General features: G+C 41.5%; 2 protein-coding genes across 8 annotated transcripts in view; one reads left to right on the top strand and one right to left on the bottom strand.

The window, feature by feature from the left end:
• Window positions 1–560: 560 nt before the first annotated feature.
• LOC109975372 (alpha-protein kinase 1-like) lies at window positions 561–10,094 on the bottom strand. The gene is given in 14 exon segments (XM_065950309.1): window positions 561–2,043; window positions 2,177–2,363; window positions 2,854–3,016; window positions 3,096–3,243; window positions 3,713–5,537; window positions 6,609–6,713; window positions 6,806–6,889; window positions 6,892–6,903; window positions 7,017–7,093; window positions 7,185–7,271; window positions 7,371–7,430; window positions 8,092–8,290; window positions 8,377–8,531; window positions 9,963–10,094. Coding segments are annotated over 14 exon segments (3,399 nt in total). The 5' UTR covers window positions 10,078–10,094; the 3' UTR covers window positions 561–1,861.
• Window positions 6,584–15,052, top strand: part of LOC109992852 (RAS guanyl-releasing protein 2) — a 59,195-nt gene continuing 50,726 nt past the window's right edge. For 2 of the 7 annotated variants that reach the window (XM_065950312.1, XM_065950311.1), the window contains exon 1: window positions 11,515–12,301. The gene's annotated coding sequence lies outside the window, so the exon portion shown is untranslated. Of the gene's footprint in view, window positions 6,745–7,263; window positions 7,284–10,045; window positions 10,186–11,297; window positions 11,374–11,514; window positions 12,302–15,052 lie in introns of those variants that run through there. The other 5 variants (XM_029279653.2, XM_029279652.2, XM_065950310.1 and 2 more) reach the window with 5 other exon arrangements.

Below are 15,052 nucleotides of genomic sequence, written 5' to 3'. Positions count from 1 at the left end.
TCCCTTTTGATGTTTGCATGTCCTCAAATTATTTTCCAGTCAGATATATTTAAATGATAATAAATAAGATGACTGAAGTTAAAGTTTAAATGGAGCATATTTCGATGGAAGCCAGCTCTAAACTCGTCTCGTGACAGACACATTTGTTTTTATCAAGAGCAACCTTTACTCTCCCTTCAGTGTCACAGTGTCAGGTGATTCTTGCTGAATCCAGTTGAACCACAATCCAGTCACATGGTGAGAGGACAGTGATGAATCAAACAAACATATCAAAAACACAACAACAGGCTTTTACAGAATTTATTGCAACATAAACTCAACTTGGGCTTGAAGAGGATTAGGGCCACTGAAAAAAAGATGTTTGGGGTTATGACTTTTTTCTCAGAATTCTGAGATTAAAGTCAGATTTATCTTTTCAGCGGCCCTAATCCTCTTGCAGTTCTGTAGCAAATAGTTGATTTTAATATTTTATTACTTTATTTTTTTAACATCAAACTCATTTTTCAGTCAGCTTTTACAGACACTCAACAAACCTATTTAATGCCCCACATACTTATTAATTCATTAATTTATAGAAGTTTATTGCATTCATCGACCAAACAAAGTAAAATTGAATACAAGCATAAAATCTCAAATCTTGAATGAGAAGGGGGTGAAAGAAGAATCTTAAATAATTTGCAGCTCTTCTACAAGACATTGATTCACAAAGCACATTATTTAAAAAAAAAAAAAAAAGAGCTGAAGGCCGACTCATCCACTCAAATCCCTGAAACTATTAGTTCCTAAATTACAATTCATTTTATAGCATTCAAAGAAGATCATAAAACAAATCAATTCATCCTAATCTGAATTGAATTCATAACGAACGTTATCTCGAGACACTCTACAAAGAGCAGGTAAAAGATGTTACTCTTTGTTATGTTACAACAAAAATAGGGGGGATAGGGGGTGATGCAGGAAGAAGGATCGGGACAAACAGAGGAGGGAGGGAGGAGTCGACAGCAGCAGGCCGTGCCCACCAATGATTCGATAACGCAAAACTTAATTTGATCTTCTTTTAGATATTCTTCATAAACTAAACATTCACCTCTCTTTGGGAAACTATTTCTATTTAAAATGCATGGCTCAGAACATTTGCAGCCCTACACCCCGTCAAGATCAATCAGATCTTCCGACCAGTTGTTTTAACCACTTGATAAACTAGGATGAAGACTAGAGACCAAGCTTTTTCATCACCACTCAGTGGTAGAGTCGGTCTTCTCTCAACCAGAAAGTCGAGGGTTCGATCCCCAGCTTCCTGCAGCAACATGTCCATTGTGTCCTTGGGCAAGACACTTAACCCTAAGTTTCTCCCACTGCTTCCTCAGTGGCGTATGAATACATGAATGGGATAATTTGATACTTTACATAGCAGCCTCTGAGTGGTGTGTTCTTGTGTCTTTAACATTTATATCTTGTTCATCTGTTTTAATTTTTTTAATTTATCTCTTTTTTTAATGATTATGACCACTTTATTTTGAGGACTGTAAACTTTTGGTGAACACTGCTTTTTTCAAAATGTGCTATATGAATAGAGTTGGATTGGATTGGAGATTAACACAGCAGGTACCATTGACTGTACATATATGGCAGGTCTAAGAAGTGTCTTTTTTCACCTAGCAGCTAAAAACACAGTTTCATGTTTCAGTTGTATATAAAGTATTGTGCATTTCAAGTCCAGCCCAAAGATTGTAGCTGGGACCATTTTGGTTAAATAGTAAACCTGGATTTTCAGGAATTTGCATGAGCAGCACGATAGTTACATTTTAAGAGCTCAAATATAAGATAAGAGTCATAGTTTCTGAGGCAGAACATGTGGCTGTCAGCCAACAGGAGGCAGCTGAAGCAGCTGACAGATGCCGTTGCACTCTGGTCCGTGTTGCTCTTCTAAGAAATACCTGAGACCTCTGGCAGCAAAGTTGGAGGGGCCTTTGGGGATCATGGTGGAGTGAATCTGGGGGTCTGTAAGGTAGGTCAGCCCTTTGCCATTGGCTGTCACCCACCCTGGAAATTAAAGCGGAAAGATAATGTATAATGATGATTGCTTAAAAAAATCCCAAATTTTTAGATGTGCTTAAAATGTTCATAATGACAAAATCAGAAGGAGTAATTTGATTTATCAGTGACGCACACACACCTTGCAGGTCCACAACAACTTCCTGACAGTCAGAAAACCGGTAGGTAAAGTGTCCAAAGGCAAGGCCATACTCGGTTGCCGGGAAACTCTGGTCCTTCTTTCCAGTGTTGTTGGTCAGTTTGACGAAGTCTCCGAGCATGTAGGGCTCCACTGTGACACAGCCCACTACCTCATTTCCATTCAGAATCTAGAACATAAAAAAAGAGGGAACTTACAATACATGTTGTTATTATTAAAGCCTGTCTGTGTATGCAAAGCATTCATTTAAATGTATCTAGATTTGATATCTATCTGCTGTTCTCCGTGTTAATCCTAGTGTAGCTTATCGCTTAAAGGTCACATATTCTCCTCCTCTTCAATCAGTTTAAATAAGTCTCAGAGCTCCCCAAAACATGTGTGTGAAGTTTATTGTTCTAAATCCACTCTGGTCCTGTATTTGATCCTGCCTATACACCCCTCTATTTCAGCCCTGCTCAGAACAGGCTGTTTCTGTGTCTGTAGCTTTAAATATGTAAATGAGCTGTGTTTGACAACGCCCCTCGCTGGAAGGGCTAGGGTGTTTTCCTGCACCATACCCAATTATAATGGGGGGAAATTTCTAGCTATAAATTGGTAACTGGAGGATGTCCAAATTGCTGTAATTGTTTGTAATCTTTTATCTTTATGATTGTCCTCACCAACAGAGCTTCTGAAGGAATGAAGAAGATCTGAGCCATGACTTCCTTGTCGTAAAGACTCTTGTTGAATTCAGTCACATAGTACTGGGCTGTCATCTGTCTCTCCACATCTTTCAGGTGAAACTGGACCTCCTTTGGCTTCAAATAGTCCTTCCCCACGTAGCTAAGATCATAAACGTACACATTAAGTAACGGTAAAGTCATTTGTTTAGGTTGTGCCTTTTTAATATGCATCTTATTACCTGCTTAACCTTTCTTCCTGGTGTAAAAACTGCACCCATATTGCCGTTCTCTGCTTGCCCTGCATCCCCATTGGCTCCCCGATGTAAAGGCAGGTCTCCCGGGCTGTCCACAGCCCTGTGGCTTTGGAGAACTTTAAATGAAGACCATCTAATAAGGATAACATTTAGATATTAGCAGACATTATTTTAGACACAGTCGGGTTTTTCATTTTTAAATCCAGTTACATCGGAGTGTATTCGTTTAATTTTTAATCATTGACAGGATTATTGTAACTGAACCATGAGGCCAGTAAAGATGCACAGCCCTAATGTTAACATGCTGTGGTTGAGCAGCTATAAATGCACTTTTTAAGGTTTCTGCAGTTCATTTCCAATCACACAACACTGGCAGCCAGCTACTAAGCAAGATCCTGGCCCACATTCAGGAACTAATTTGAATTTAATTTCTTGCCCAAGGATACCAAGAAATGACAGGAGAAAATTTGGATCAAGTTGCCAACCCTGTTTCCGGTTGTCTATTGCTCTACCTCTTGACCACGACATAATATTAACCTCATATGCTGTCTTAGTTAAGTGTATAAAAAGCCAGGGTATCACCACTGAGAATTCAAACTTACTGTGCGCAGTTCTGTGCTTCTTGAGTTTAAATTGTATCTTGTCACTTTGCAATCGCCTCAGAAGACATTCATGGCAAACTCCAGCCAGTAGGGCTTGGTAGTCCTGCTGTGACAACAGATACTGTCTCTCAGGGACTACTCTATAGCTGGCCTCAAGGCAGCTGTAACACATGGGGTTCTTGCTCTGAGGGATATTGACTTTTTCTGGAGAAGTATCTTCACTGCTTTGGTTCCCGCTTTGATTCTCCTCCAGCCTCTCAAATGAACTCTCTGTGGAAGTTTCAGTGGATGCACACTGTTGTGGGAAAAATTGGGAATGTTTTGGGATTGGATTTGCCAAGGAATTCTTGGGCGCAGGTTTTGCAGATACAAAGTCCACTTCAGTGTCCATATTTGGGTCAATGTGTGTGCTCTCCAAAGGTCTTGGCTTGTTCGAGGCTCCGGGTTCCAATCCAGATAAGTGGTTTTTGTGATTCAGATCATCTGCGGAATCTGAGGTTTCTGAATCTAGTGTTTCCAACAGGAAGATGCTCTCATCAGACTCTTGTGACTTGCTGACTTGCCTGGTTCCAGCTTTTGGTAGGCTACGTGGCTGAGGTTTTATGATTGAGGGCGAGTTCAGGTCAAGTGAGATTTTCTCCCATGACGACTGCGACCCAAAACTGTTACCGAGGGAGCTGGAGGAGGTTCTGAGAGTAAGCTGGGAGAGGGATTGCACTGCTCCTTCACCTAGTGATGAATTCAGTGGTACGCCAACATCATCAGTCATCCAATCCTCAGTCTCAAGGGTCTCTATATCAGTTTGTATCACTTTTTTATTCTCTGATTGTCTGCTACTATTTGAGGAAGTCGCAGGTATTGCAGCCGTATGAGAACTGAGACCAGAATTACAGTCCACCAAGTCTCGCTTCCCCTTTTTATCAGCAGACTGTAGCATGTTGTCATCCCTATCATCATCAAACTCCGTCGTCAGACAGCTCTTACTGCCTGCATTTGCATCGCATACAATCGCACCACTTCCTGTGTAGCTGTTGCTTGGCCTTGGAGACCCTGAACTACTTAGGGAGTAGTTCTGCCATGAAGAGCCGAGGTTATCCCTGATTTCTAAAGTGCTGCCCAGGTCAGACTTTGGAAGGGGATGAACAGCCAATGAGTTTGAACCTTTCTGTTGTGGTTCATCTTCTTTGTGTGCTACTGTTGACTCTTTGCAAGCCTCCGTGCCGCATTCTGTGTTTGGAACACCAACGGTGGTTCCCAGTGCAGTAATACATACCCTTGCCCCATCAATCTTGTCACTGGTGCCCTTACAGTTTGTGCTGGATGTCTCACACAGTGATGCGTGGTACTTTTTGAACCTCTGCATCACCTTAGCGAAACCGTCCAATGTAAAATTGACCAATGTGTCATCATTGTTTCTGTAGCTGTCGGGTATAAAAGACCCCTTGTCTGAATTTAGGAAAGGCTTCACTTCCAACAGAATCTTGACTTTAGCAACGAGGTGCATGATTTCAGCACAGAGGCCATCTTTGTCTTGAGTATCTGCCTGGCAGTAATCGTAGAAGGTCGCTAAAGCTTTTTGACAAGCTCCAGTTGCCTTCACCACAACCTCCTGAGCAGTGCCGAGCCATTTGTGAGTCACAGAGAGGGAATAGGCCGCCTTGAGGAATGTGTGGAGTTCCTGCTTGCTGGTGACCAGCTCGTCCTCTGCTTTGGTTAGCAGACCGATCTCAAACGCCTCTTTAGCCTGGAGGAGGTAAAACTGCCTTTGAGTGGCAGGGCACTGCACTGAGAAACTGAAAGACAACAAGCAGGTCCCTTGAGTGGCCTGAAGGAAAAGAGGAAAAAGTACTTTAGGTAGGTAAAATGGTAAAAGGGAAAAGTAGTCAAATGGACGCTTCCTGTCTACCTTAAGCTAGGCATACACTGTACAATTTCAGGCTAATTTAGACATAATTCAGCTCGATCATGTGTTATTAGTCGTGCGGTGTATACTGAGGCAAGACAACCAACCACACCCCCGATCAGCTGCTCCTGAACGGTGGGATGGTTTTCTGGCACACTTGAAATTTTAGTCATGCACACACTTCCACAATGAGATCAGAGCCATGATCTGATTCCCTTTGGGGCTTTTTCCCCTGATTGCCCCTGCATAAATTTATCGAAAACGTCCAGAATCACTTCAGCAATGCCTGTTCAATCTGTTTTCAAAAATAAATTAACTCAGGAAATATCTGTGGACCTCCAACTGACGGGGAATATTTGTTATGATTTAGCCGCTAGTAAATCCCATGTAATATTTTATAGTGATGCTGAGTGTTTGTGAGAGTGTTTTTGCAGGTGTTTGTATTTGAGCTGTGCATATGAGACAACTAAAACACACATAGATCTGACTTCAACCTCCATCCGTGGGAGTTTTCTATTGAAAATTGTGAATGCTCCATCCTGATTTAACTCGTACAGTGTGAGCTCTCAGGTCGTGCCCCTCAATCGGTTTGTACGGAGTGATCACATGAATCATCAATTTTTACTAATTGATTATTTTTTTGCCTATTATATATTGTGTGTTTTATGTTCATGCTTTTAATGTATAAAAAAGTAGATTGGAATTTGACACACCGGTGATATGACTTTCACTGCTGCCACCTACTGGACAAAAGTGGAACTAAATAAGTGTATTGAGGGCTGGCAGTAAATATGGTTCATTTCTTAATTAGAACAAGAGCTGTGGAAAGAATTATAATTGATTGATGATACATATATAGTTTTTAATAACTTTCCTTTTTTTTTTTTTTTTTTTTTTTTTACAACTTCTACAACAAATATGTCCAGGATTTAATGAACATTTTCTAATGCCGTTTATAGGACACCATGAGCTGTAATGAGAGGAGCAACATACCACATTGGTCAACACATAGAGTGAAGTGTATTGACTGTACACTACCGCCATCTTTGCCGCCTGGGCTGCAGAAAGAAGACGGCGACTTCTGTCTCCAAGTAAGGACTGCTCCAAACAACAGGCGGACATAGACAAGGTATTATAATCTAAATAAGATGATAACATACAAGGGAACGCAATATTTAGGCTAAACTCACCAAATCAATATCTGGATGCTTCCTAAACGTATGAAAGTCCTCATCATTCATTGACACCAATATGTTGGCTAGTATGCCAAGAGAGAGGTTCCAATGCCCTAAAACAATAATTCAACATGTAGAGCAGAGGTTTATAGGTGCAATTAAACAGAGGTGTGTGCATGTTTATAAGCTCCTAGTGTGGCAGAGGTTGTTGTTATGTCTGAGCTACCTTTTTGTCAGGTTGAGGAAGAGCATAGTAGCCGACGAGAGAGGCCCAGATTAGCTGTGAAGCCTCCAACCACAGGCCTTAAAATAAAAAGGTCACAAAAATTGACAAAATGTGAATGCATCAGCGGAGGAAACTTTCCCCCCCTTTCATTCAGGATAACAATCTTACCGAGCTTTTGCAAAACCATCCCCCGTACTTGAACACTAACAGCCTGCACAAGAGCCCGATCGCTTTCAGACTGGTACACCCAGCAACCTATGTGAGAAAGTAAGTATGGATTTTTAAAATTGCTTATAAGAAAACAATCAAAATGCTCATTAAAAGTCATTAAACAGTGACATCGCTGGAACGTACCTGTTGCTCCACTACTGTTAATGAGTCTGCTCAGGATGTATTCTGCCTTCTGCAGTTTGCCTGTCAGGAACATGTTTATCATGTCAACATTAATCCAGCGCTGTACAGGGAGACCTAATATCTCTCTGATTAAAATGTGTAATCATGACAAAGTATTGGCAGCATTTTCACATTACGACTTTGCCTCAATCCATTCGCCACAAAACAATGATTAGAGAGATGCATGATGTGTCACTCCTCCATTCTCGTTAGCTCTTTTTCAGACTTCTTGAGCAAAAGTGCTGTAACTAAGCTCAGCCATCATCACGTCTTTGTACCTTCATATCGATTCTGCGACATTGTAACATTACTGTCCCAGTCTGTGGGTTTACATGGCGTTTTGGCATTGCAGAAGAGGGAGCTCTACATACACACACGGTCAGCATGCACACACACAGCGCTGCTCTCCCCCGCTTGCCCTGCTGAACGCTTCTGTTACTACATCAGAAGAAGCTACAGAGGGGGGTTCACTCCCCCCCCCCCCCCCCCCCCCCCACCCATTACCCCTCAGTGACATTCAGTTTGAAGGGGAAACGTCACAGTGGTGTAAATATCACAGCTTGAAACAGCAGACTGAATAGGGCTAATAATTCTACATGAGTGGATCCACATAAAAACTATGAAATCAACAGAGTATCATCCGCACATGTTTCACACAACCACTCTCTTTACCACGCCATACCAGAGTTAAGGTAGACTCTGGCCTGTCGTATAACCAGCTGGGGGGCCACAGGGGTGTCGGGATGCTGTCTGTGGAGCAGCTTGGTGATCCTCAGCAGCCGGCTGGACTCATCTGTCCAGTACAGGAAGCGGTCGACTAAAAAGACGACCGCCAGTGCCATGCATGCCTCCTGAGCCACAATGGAAGCCAATAAAAGAGCCTGGCAACACATTAAACACAGTCAGCAAACGTATTGTCTTTGATTAAAATCACATGGAAACTGTAAATAAATGAAGTGATTATCACCAGTAGCTTAGATAGGTGCTTGCTGATGAGGTCGTTGAGGTTGGTCTTGTCATTTGCAAGCACAGACTGTTTGTATTGCCACTTCTCGGGCACAAAGGGCCACTTCATCTCTATCGCCTCCTGCAGGAGAGAGGCCAGTTCTGCACACAGCGAGTCTGTAAAAAAAACAAAAGAGAAATCTCATGAATCCAGTAACAGTATATGTAAGTGCAAAGTTGAATGTTGAAATCAGGAGTTTAAAAAAAGGGAATATAATGTCAATATTTTTTTTTATGACACTATGAAGACAAAGACCAAATACAAACACAAGACAATACACTACATTACAATCTTTAACCTTGGGTGACTTCAAGGTGGAGGCAACGAAAAAATATTGCAAAATCTTGAGATCAGAGCTCTAGGTCATTGGTTCCCAACCTGGGGTCCGGGCCCATCTAGAGCAGTGGTTTTCAACTGGTCCAGCCTCAGGACCCACCACCAACTCCTTCATGAAAATCGTGACCCAAATTTTGCATATTTATTTCAACCCATCAGTTTTATTGAATGAAAAATAATGCAGTTTGGACCTCAGATGGTACGAAACATGTGACAAAATCAAGAAAAGGAGCAAAACCAGCATGTTTTAAGAGCGCTTCATAGATTCTTGACACTTTTCTTTCCAGACAAAGTTCGAGACCCACTTTTGGGTCCCGACCCACCAGTTGAGAACCACGGATTCAGGGGGTCGTGAGGCTGCTTCTCTGAGGTTACATTTTTAAGGTCTGTCGATAAGACTGTGTAAAAAAATACCAAAAAAACATGTTTCCTCTCTCAAAAATATCTGTAATTCACTCTATTGTGAAATCAATCAAAATGTAAGTTTATGTTTATTTTTGATATCAATTTCTGGGCGCTTCAAGGCAAAAGGTACTTATGGAATACATTTCCTACTTACTTAAATCAAACCGGAGTTGCCACATTTGCTAAAGTTGTTTGTTTATGTAAGTATGTGTAGGCATTTGTGTTGGCTGTTGAAACTTTTTGACAACCAAATGTAACACAGATTAGCTCTTTCTGGAAGCCTGCTCTCCATATATTTTACATATATTTTATATCAAAGGCCTTTTCAGGGACAGTCAGTGGATTTGCATGAGCTCTAAATGCTGTGGTGTAGTACATTAATTTGGAACATTGTTGTTTAGTTCTCCATGTAAACTGCATCTGTCCTGCCAAATAAACCAGAGATAAAAGATAGTTGGAATGGGACTCACTTCCCAATTTAGTTTGAGTAGTTTTTGACAGCATGAGGTAATCTTTTATCAAGCAGTTACTCAAGTGTTAGGAGGAAATGATTCACGTCTTACACAAGTCAAAACAGAAAACTGTTAGTTCATCAGAGATGTGTTTGAGTTTATAGGAGGGCTTAGAACTACCTTCTCAGCCGGGTTTTCTAAAAAGCATGAGCTAAAAATAGGAAATAAATCCCCCTTTCAAAATCGTTCCAACTCCTGGTAATTCCAGCCCCAAATCTTCTCCCCCAAATCCCAATCTGACTTCATCTCCTGCTGCAACGAAATGTTACCGAACAGCCCCATCTTGTGTCTGACCTCTGCAGCTGCAGTAGTTCAGCCTCTCGGCCTCTGTGGGCTGGTTGGACCGCTGGACTTGAACTGCTGCTCTGAGACATTCTTCCAGTAAATCGCACACCTCCTGGCTGTCCATGTTGGGAAAGTGAAGGATCTCCTCCTCCTTTTCTTGGCCTCCTTTCCCCCCTTGTGTATGTTTTTGGAGTGATTCAAGCTGGGGAATCCTGCATGGGGGAAAGACCAGGTTGGTGTTGAGAAAGAATTGCACCATCAGGTGTCTATGTACGTTTCAGAAAAAAGGAAGATTAAACAAATATAATAAAATGAATATCTGTTTTATGGACAGATCATCTTTGCTGAGTGATGAGTCTGTTTGACCAGGGCTAATGTAACTGTTTATTGTGTTTCTTTAAGAGTCTTTCTACATTTTAACCAATTATTTTGTTCATGCCTTTACTTTTATTTATCAAATCAGAATACCTACATATGTATGTGGTACAGCCGGTTTTAAGACCATTTTGAAATTGTTTTGAAAGTTCTTTAGTGAAGGTTTAAGAGCTTAGTTTCACTTTGAAAATAACTTACCAAACAAAGTGACAGGAAATTAAAAAAACAATCATGGAGTAGACTATGATAACGCTGAAGCCATTTAACACTACACATTTATGTTAAACCACACAGAAAGTGTAGCCTACCTAATATCATTTTGCAATTAAAATTTGAATCAGAGATGTCAGTGACTGGGAGAAGAAGTCATTTAGACACGTTTCCAATAATTCTTTAACTTTCAGTTTGACGTTGACCCGAAAAGATTCTTTTTGCCAAATTGTTAGATTCATCAAACATAATTTTAATATCTAGAAATAAAAAATCCCGTACCGTGTCTTCAAGTTCCCCTTATCTTCCTGGTAGGGGAGGACTCCGTACAATGTTGCCTTCAAAGGCAGTCGGAAATCGCGCCATTTCAATTTGACATGAGGCGCTTGAATGACAAATCCTAGCATTAAATACGATCAAAGATGTCGATGTCTTTGCCAAAGATAAATCCTTCTGCACAACAAGTCTTAGCTTTTGTGAAAGTGTATACCAGGTGAATCAAATATGCTTTTACAGTTTTCATAAAGTTCCTAAAATGTTAATGATCTTGTTTTGATTCAGAGTGAGTAAAAAAAGGGAATTATTAGTCCAACATTGTATTATTATTTTTTATTTAAACTTGTTTAGTTTTTAGAATCCTACCATTTTTATTTCATGCAAAAGAAAACAAGCCTATATAATATTTTTTTTGAATTTTGTTTTATTCTGCATTTTTGTGAGGATTTAAAAAGAACAGCGTGTTTTTCATTTGTCACTTAGCCCTTCTTCATCCGCCGTGACCTGAATGCATCATGTGACGTCACGAAGGGGGCAAGACCTCATCCTGCAGCAACAGGTATGTGCAATGTATGAACATGTGTCAAATAACGGAGGTTGCAAGAACCAGAACAACGATGCAGCGTTTACAGTCTCTACTTAAAACGAGTAACACATGAAACATTTGATGAAAAAATGCATAATTTCCCAGTTATCTACTCATATAGTAACAAATACATTTAAATGAATCAATGCATCATTTCCAGTGTATCACTGCAGCGGCTGCCTGCTTCATTTTTAATGAAATAAAACAAAATAAGTAATTCAGCCCAAAGCATCTGAACACATGCAGGAATGTTTACAATTCTTAAGTTCATGAGGTGTCTTTGAAGGCATCTTTTAACTGGAAGTGCACAGAGTAGAAAGAAGTTATTTAGATTGGCATGTCGCATCGATGTCGCAGAGCAGCCAACATAATGACTGATTGTTGTGGTGCGTGATGGTGCGTAGCAGCTCGTACACATCCAGCATGTGCACAGGCTGTGGTGTTGCTGTGATACTACCAACAGGCGGGACTGTGGCTCCGCAGTGTGTGTGTGTGTTTGTGTGTGTGTGTGTGTGTGTGCGAGCTGCACAGCTGGAACCCGAGCAGAAAGCTGGTACGCGGTCCAGCTGCGACCAGATGACTGCAACACCAACACACACATCTCCTCCACAACTTGCTGCATAAAGTGCGCCAGGAGGGGGACTTGTTGGGTTAATGTGCCGTGAAGAAAAAAAAAACCCGCATAGCTCAGTCAGAGGAGCGTCTGCAGCTACTCTGAAGAAGGATCCGAGCGTCTCCTGATGAGTGCCTCTCTCTTGACCTGGTGTCCCTGCTTCGTCGCCTTCACACGCGTTTTGAGTTCCTGCTTGTGATGTAACGTTTTTTCATCTCAGTGCTCACTCTACAACTGTTATCACTGAAGCCTCCTCTAGAAGAGTATGGGACCCTTCAAACTCTAAAGGTAAGAAATGTGCCGTAACTTGCACGTTCGTCCGACAGTGAATGCGCTTTTGGATGGTCTATTTGTTTCTTTTCTTTTATTTTGCGCATGTTGGGGTTTCAAATGATTCGTCTTCCCACACTTAACATGGAGAGGAAACTGCCACAGTGAAATGTTCTGTGTGTAGTCACTACATGATCAGTAAATATCTGTATGAATGTTAACCATTGTTGTGCAACAGTAGACAAGATCACGCATGAACTTGTATTATTGCACCAACAAACCGCAGCATGCAGCTGAAGTAGTTCATGTTGACACTCATTAGGGACAATTTTGTGTTGGGGGGGGGGGGGGGGGGGGGGGGGGGGTGCTCACAGCTGTAATCCTGACTTCTGGAAGACATGGGTTGCGTCTCTCAGATACCTACAGGTTGAACTAATGGAATGAACAGGCCTGTATGGAGACATGTTTTAAAGCAGAGGATTGGAAGTGGAGGGTAGGAGCGCCTATTCATAAATTAGATTGCGGGAGAGGAAAGCTATTTATCCTGCTTTCAAGAATGTGAGAATGATGGTAAACAAAAAAAAGCCTGTTGCAAAGTAAGGGCATCTTGGAAGAATAGGGAATGAGGGAAGATGCTGAAGCCACATTTGAACCAATTTGCAATATAGATTTTGTGGCTGAGGGATCTAATGGCAAAGACTTCAGGCTGTTCTGCTAATCACCAAGCAACACCTGCATTCATTTTCTTCCCACGTGACCATTTTTATCTGACTAAACTCAAATGCTCTGTAAAAATCCCATTCATTATCTCCATTTGATTATTGGCCATAATGTCATAACCATCCAAGGTAGACTTACCACCAGCGACCTGAGTGTGAAATGATGGTATATGCTCCTGTAGAAGACAGACAATATCAACCTCCTTTTAAGAGAAACATGGTTTATTCGTGATCTTGGGTTTAAAAAACCAAAACTACACAGTTTCTGATTGGTTACCATGGAAATGTTTACCGTCTGAGTAAACTTAAGCTACATAGATAAGCTAAGTGACTTTCTATGGGACTTAGCTGTCATATATACATGTTGATTTACCCTCCTATGTGGCACCAAGGGGCCTGCAATGAAGCCAATGCAGAATTGCAAAAAAAAAAAACTGCAGTTCCTCGCGTGTCCACTTTAAGCTAGCTGCAAAAGCTAAGGAATCCCCATCAGGTCCCATTATACTTGTTTTTTGCAGCATAAATAAACATGTTTATAGCCTGGTTCAAAGTTTTGGTCTCAACAGCTCATTTCTTTGTCGGTAAAGTCTGAGGGGGTCATTTTTGATTATATTACAGCGAAGAGTTTTTGCATTAATTTGGATTTTTAGGGGCATGGCTGAGCTGACTGACAGGTGTGTGCATTGTTCAACGGAGCAGTTTGACTGGATGCTAACATCAGAGGAAAACGACCACTGCATGTATTTGATGAATGTTGATGAGCACTGAAGGTCACATATCTCGTCTCATTGTGAGACAGAATTGGCTGCTTAATGAAACAAGCAAGAGGTCAGACGTACTTTGACCACTTAGTTTTTGTTCAATCAGCCCCCTCATTACCTGTCCTTTTTATACCGACTGGAGCTGTCTGTCTACAATGATTCAAGGTGATTTTTTTCCTCCGAGCAGCAAGGATTATAGAAGGCATCTCTGAATGCCGGGGGCTGCTGATTATTTGCTCTACTGCGTCTTTACCAACTCCCCCCCCCACCGCCTTATCCACCCATGTTTTTTGGCATACTAGCAGTGGGATTTGACTTTGTAAGCTGTGACTGGCTGCCTGTCTGGACGTATTTTTGCAGCCCATCTTAGCCTTGTGGGAGGCAGAAACTTCTCTTCTCTTCACTGTTTTCAGTGAGCTTACTGTTGCTGATTAACTGCTCTGTTTTGAATATCAGACAGGTTCGCTTTGTGCCCACTCGGCATATGATTCAGAGGATGCAAATAAGGCAGCTGTCAACATCAGCCGTCATGCTCATGTGCCCACAAAGACTAATCCGTCAACAATCAATAAAACAATTAGTCCAAAGTCCCTTTTAGAAGATTGGCAGCTTGTTTGATCGCCCATGGCTTCTGAGATCTTACGCTCCTGACAAAGTCAAGTGGTGCTTGACTTGGAAAAGATAAAAAAAAGAAAAAAGGAGGATTTCAAGGACTCAGGAACAGTGGTTAAAATCAAGTAGGAGACATTTGTAAAAGAAAAAGAAAAAGGCTCTGCATCTCTGTTTCTCCTTCCTCTCCTCCGCTGCCGCAGTGCAATTACTTTAGGCCTCTGGAGCGGCCACCCTTGATATTTAGCGTCACCTCCTCCACCTCCACCTGCAGCAGTGATGCACTTATCAGTGAAGCCAGCCATAATTGGGTCTATTGTGCAGGGCATGCTGCTTTATGCCAAAAGCCCAACAGCAAAAGACTAAATAAAAAAAAACCCTCTAGATTGAGAAGGAGGAGAGGAAGCAATAAAACGAAGGTTGAACAAAGTGAGGAAGCGAGAACTCAAAACTCGGCAATTACAGAGAGGCCTGCTCTGCCGGAAACGCGTTCTGGATGTTGGCCATCACTGCAGTGAATGCTTGAATGCACTTGTTGTCTCCGTTCACTGCTTTCCCTTTAACACTTTGATTAGCGAATCCCATTTATTCCTGCACACTCCCTTTACTATACTCCTCATTAGCATAGATAACCTTTCCATTTTTACATGCTAAATCCGTTACAAGCCAAGCATGTTCAT

The sequence above is a fragment of the Labrus bergylta genome, chromosome 22, assembly GCF_963930695.1.
Source record: "Labrus bergylta chromosome 22, fLabBer1.1, whole genome shotgun sequence".
Lineage (NCBI taxonomy): Eukaryota > Metazoa > Chordata > Actinopteri > Labriformes > Labridae > Labrus > Labrus bergylta.
Note: the sequence above shows the minus strand (reverse complement) of the source record. Positions and strands in the feature narration are given on the sequence as shown.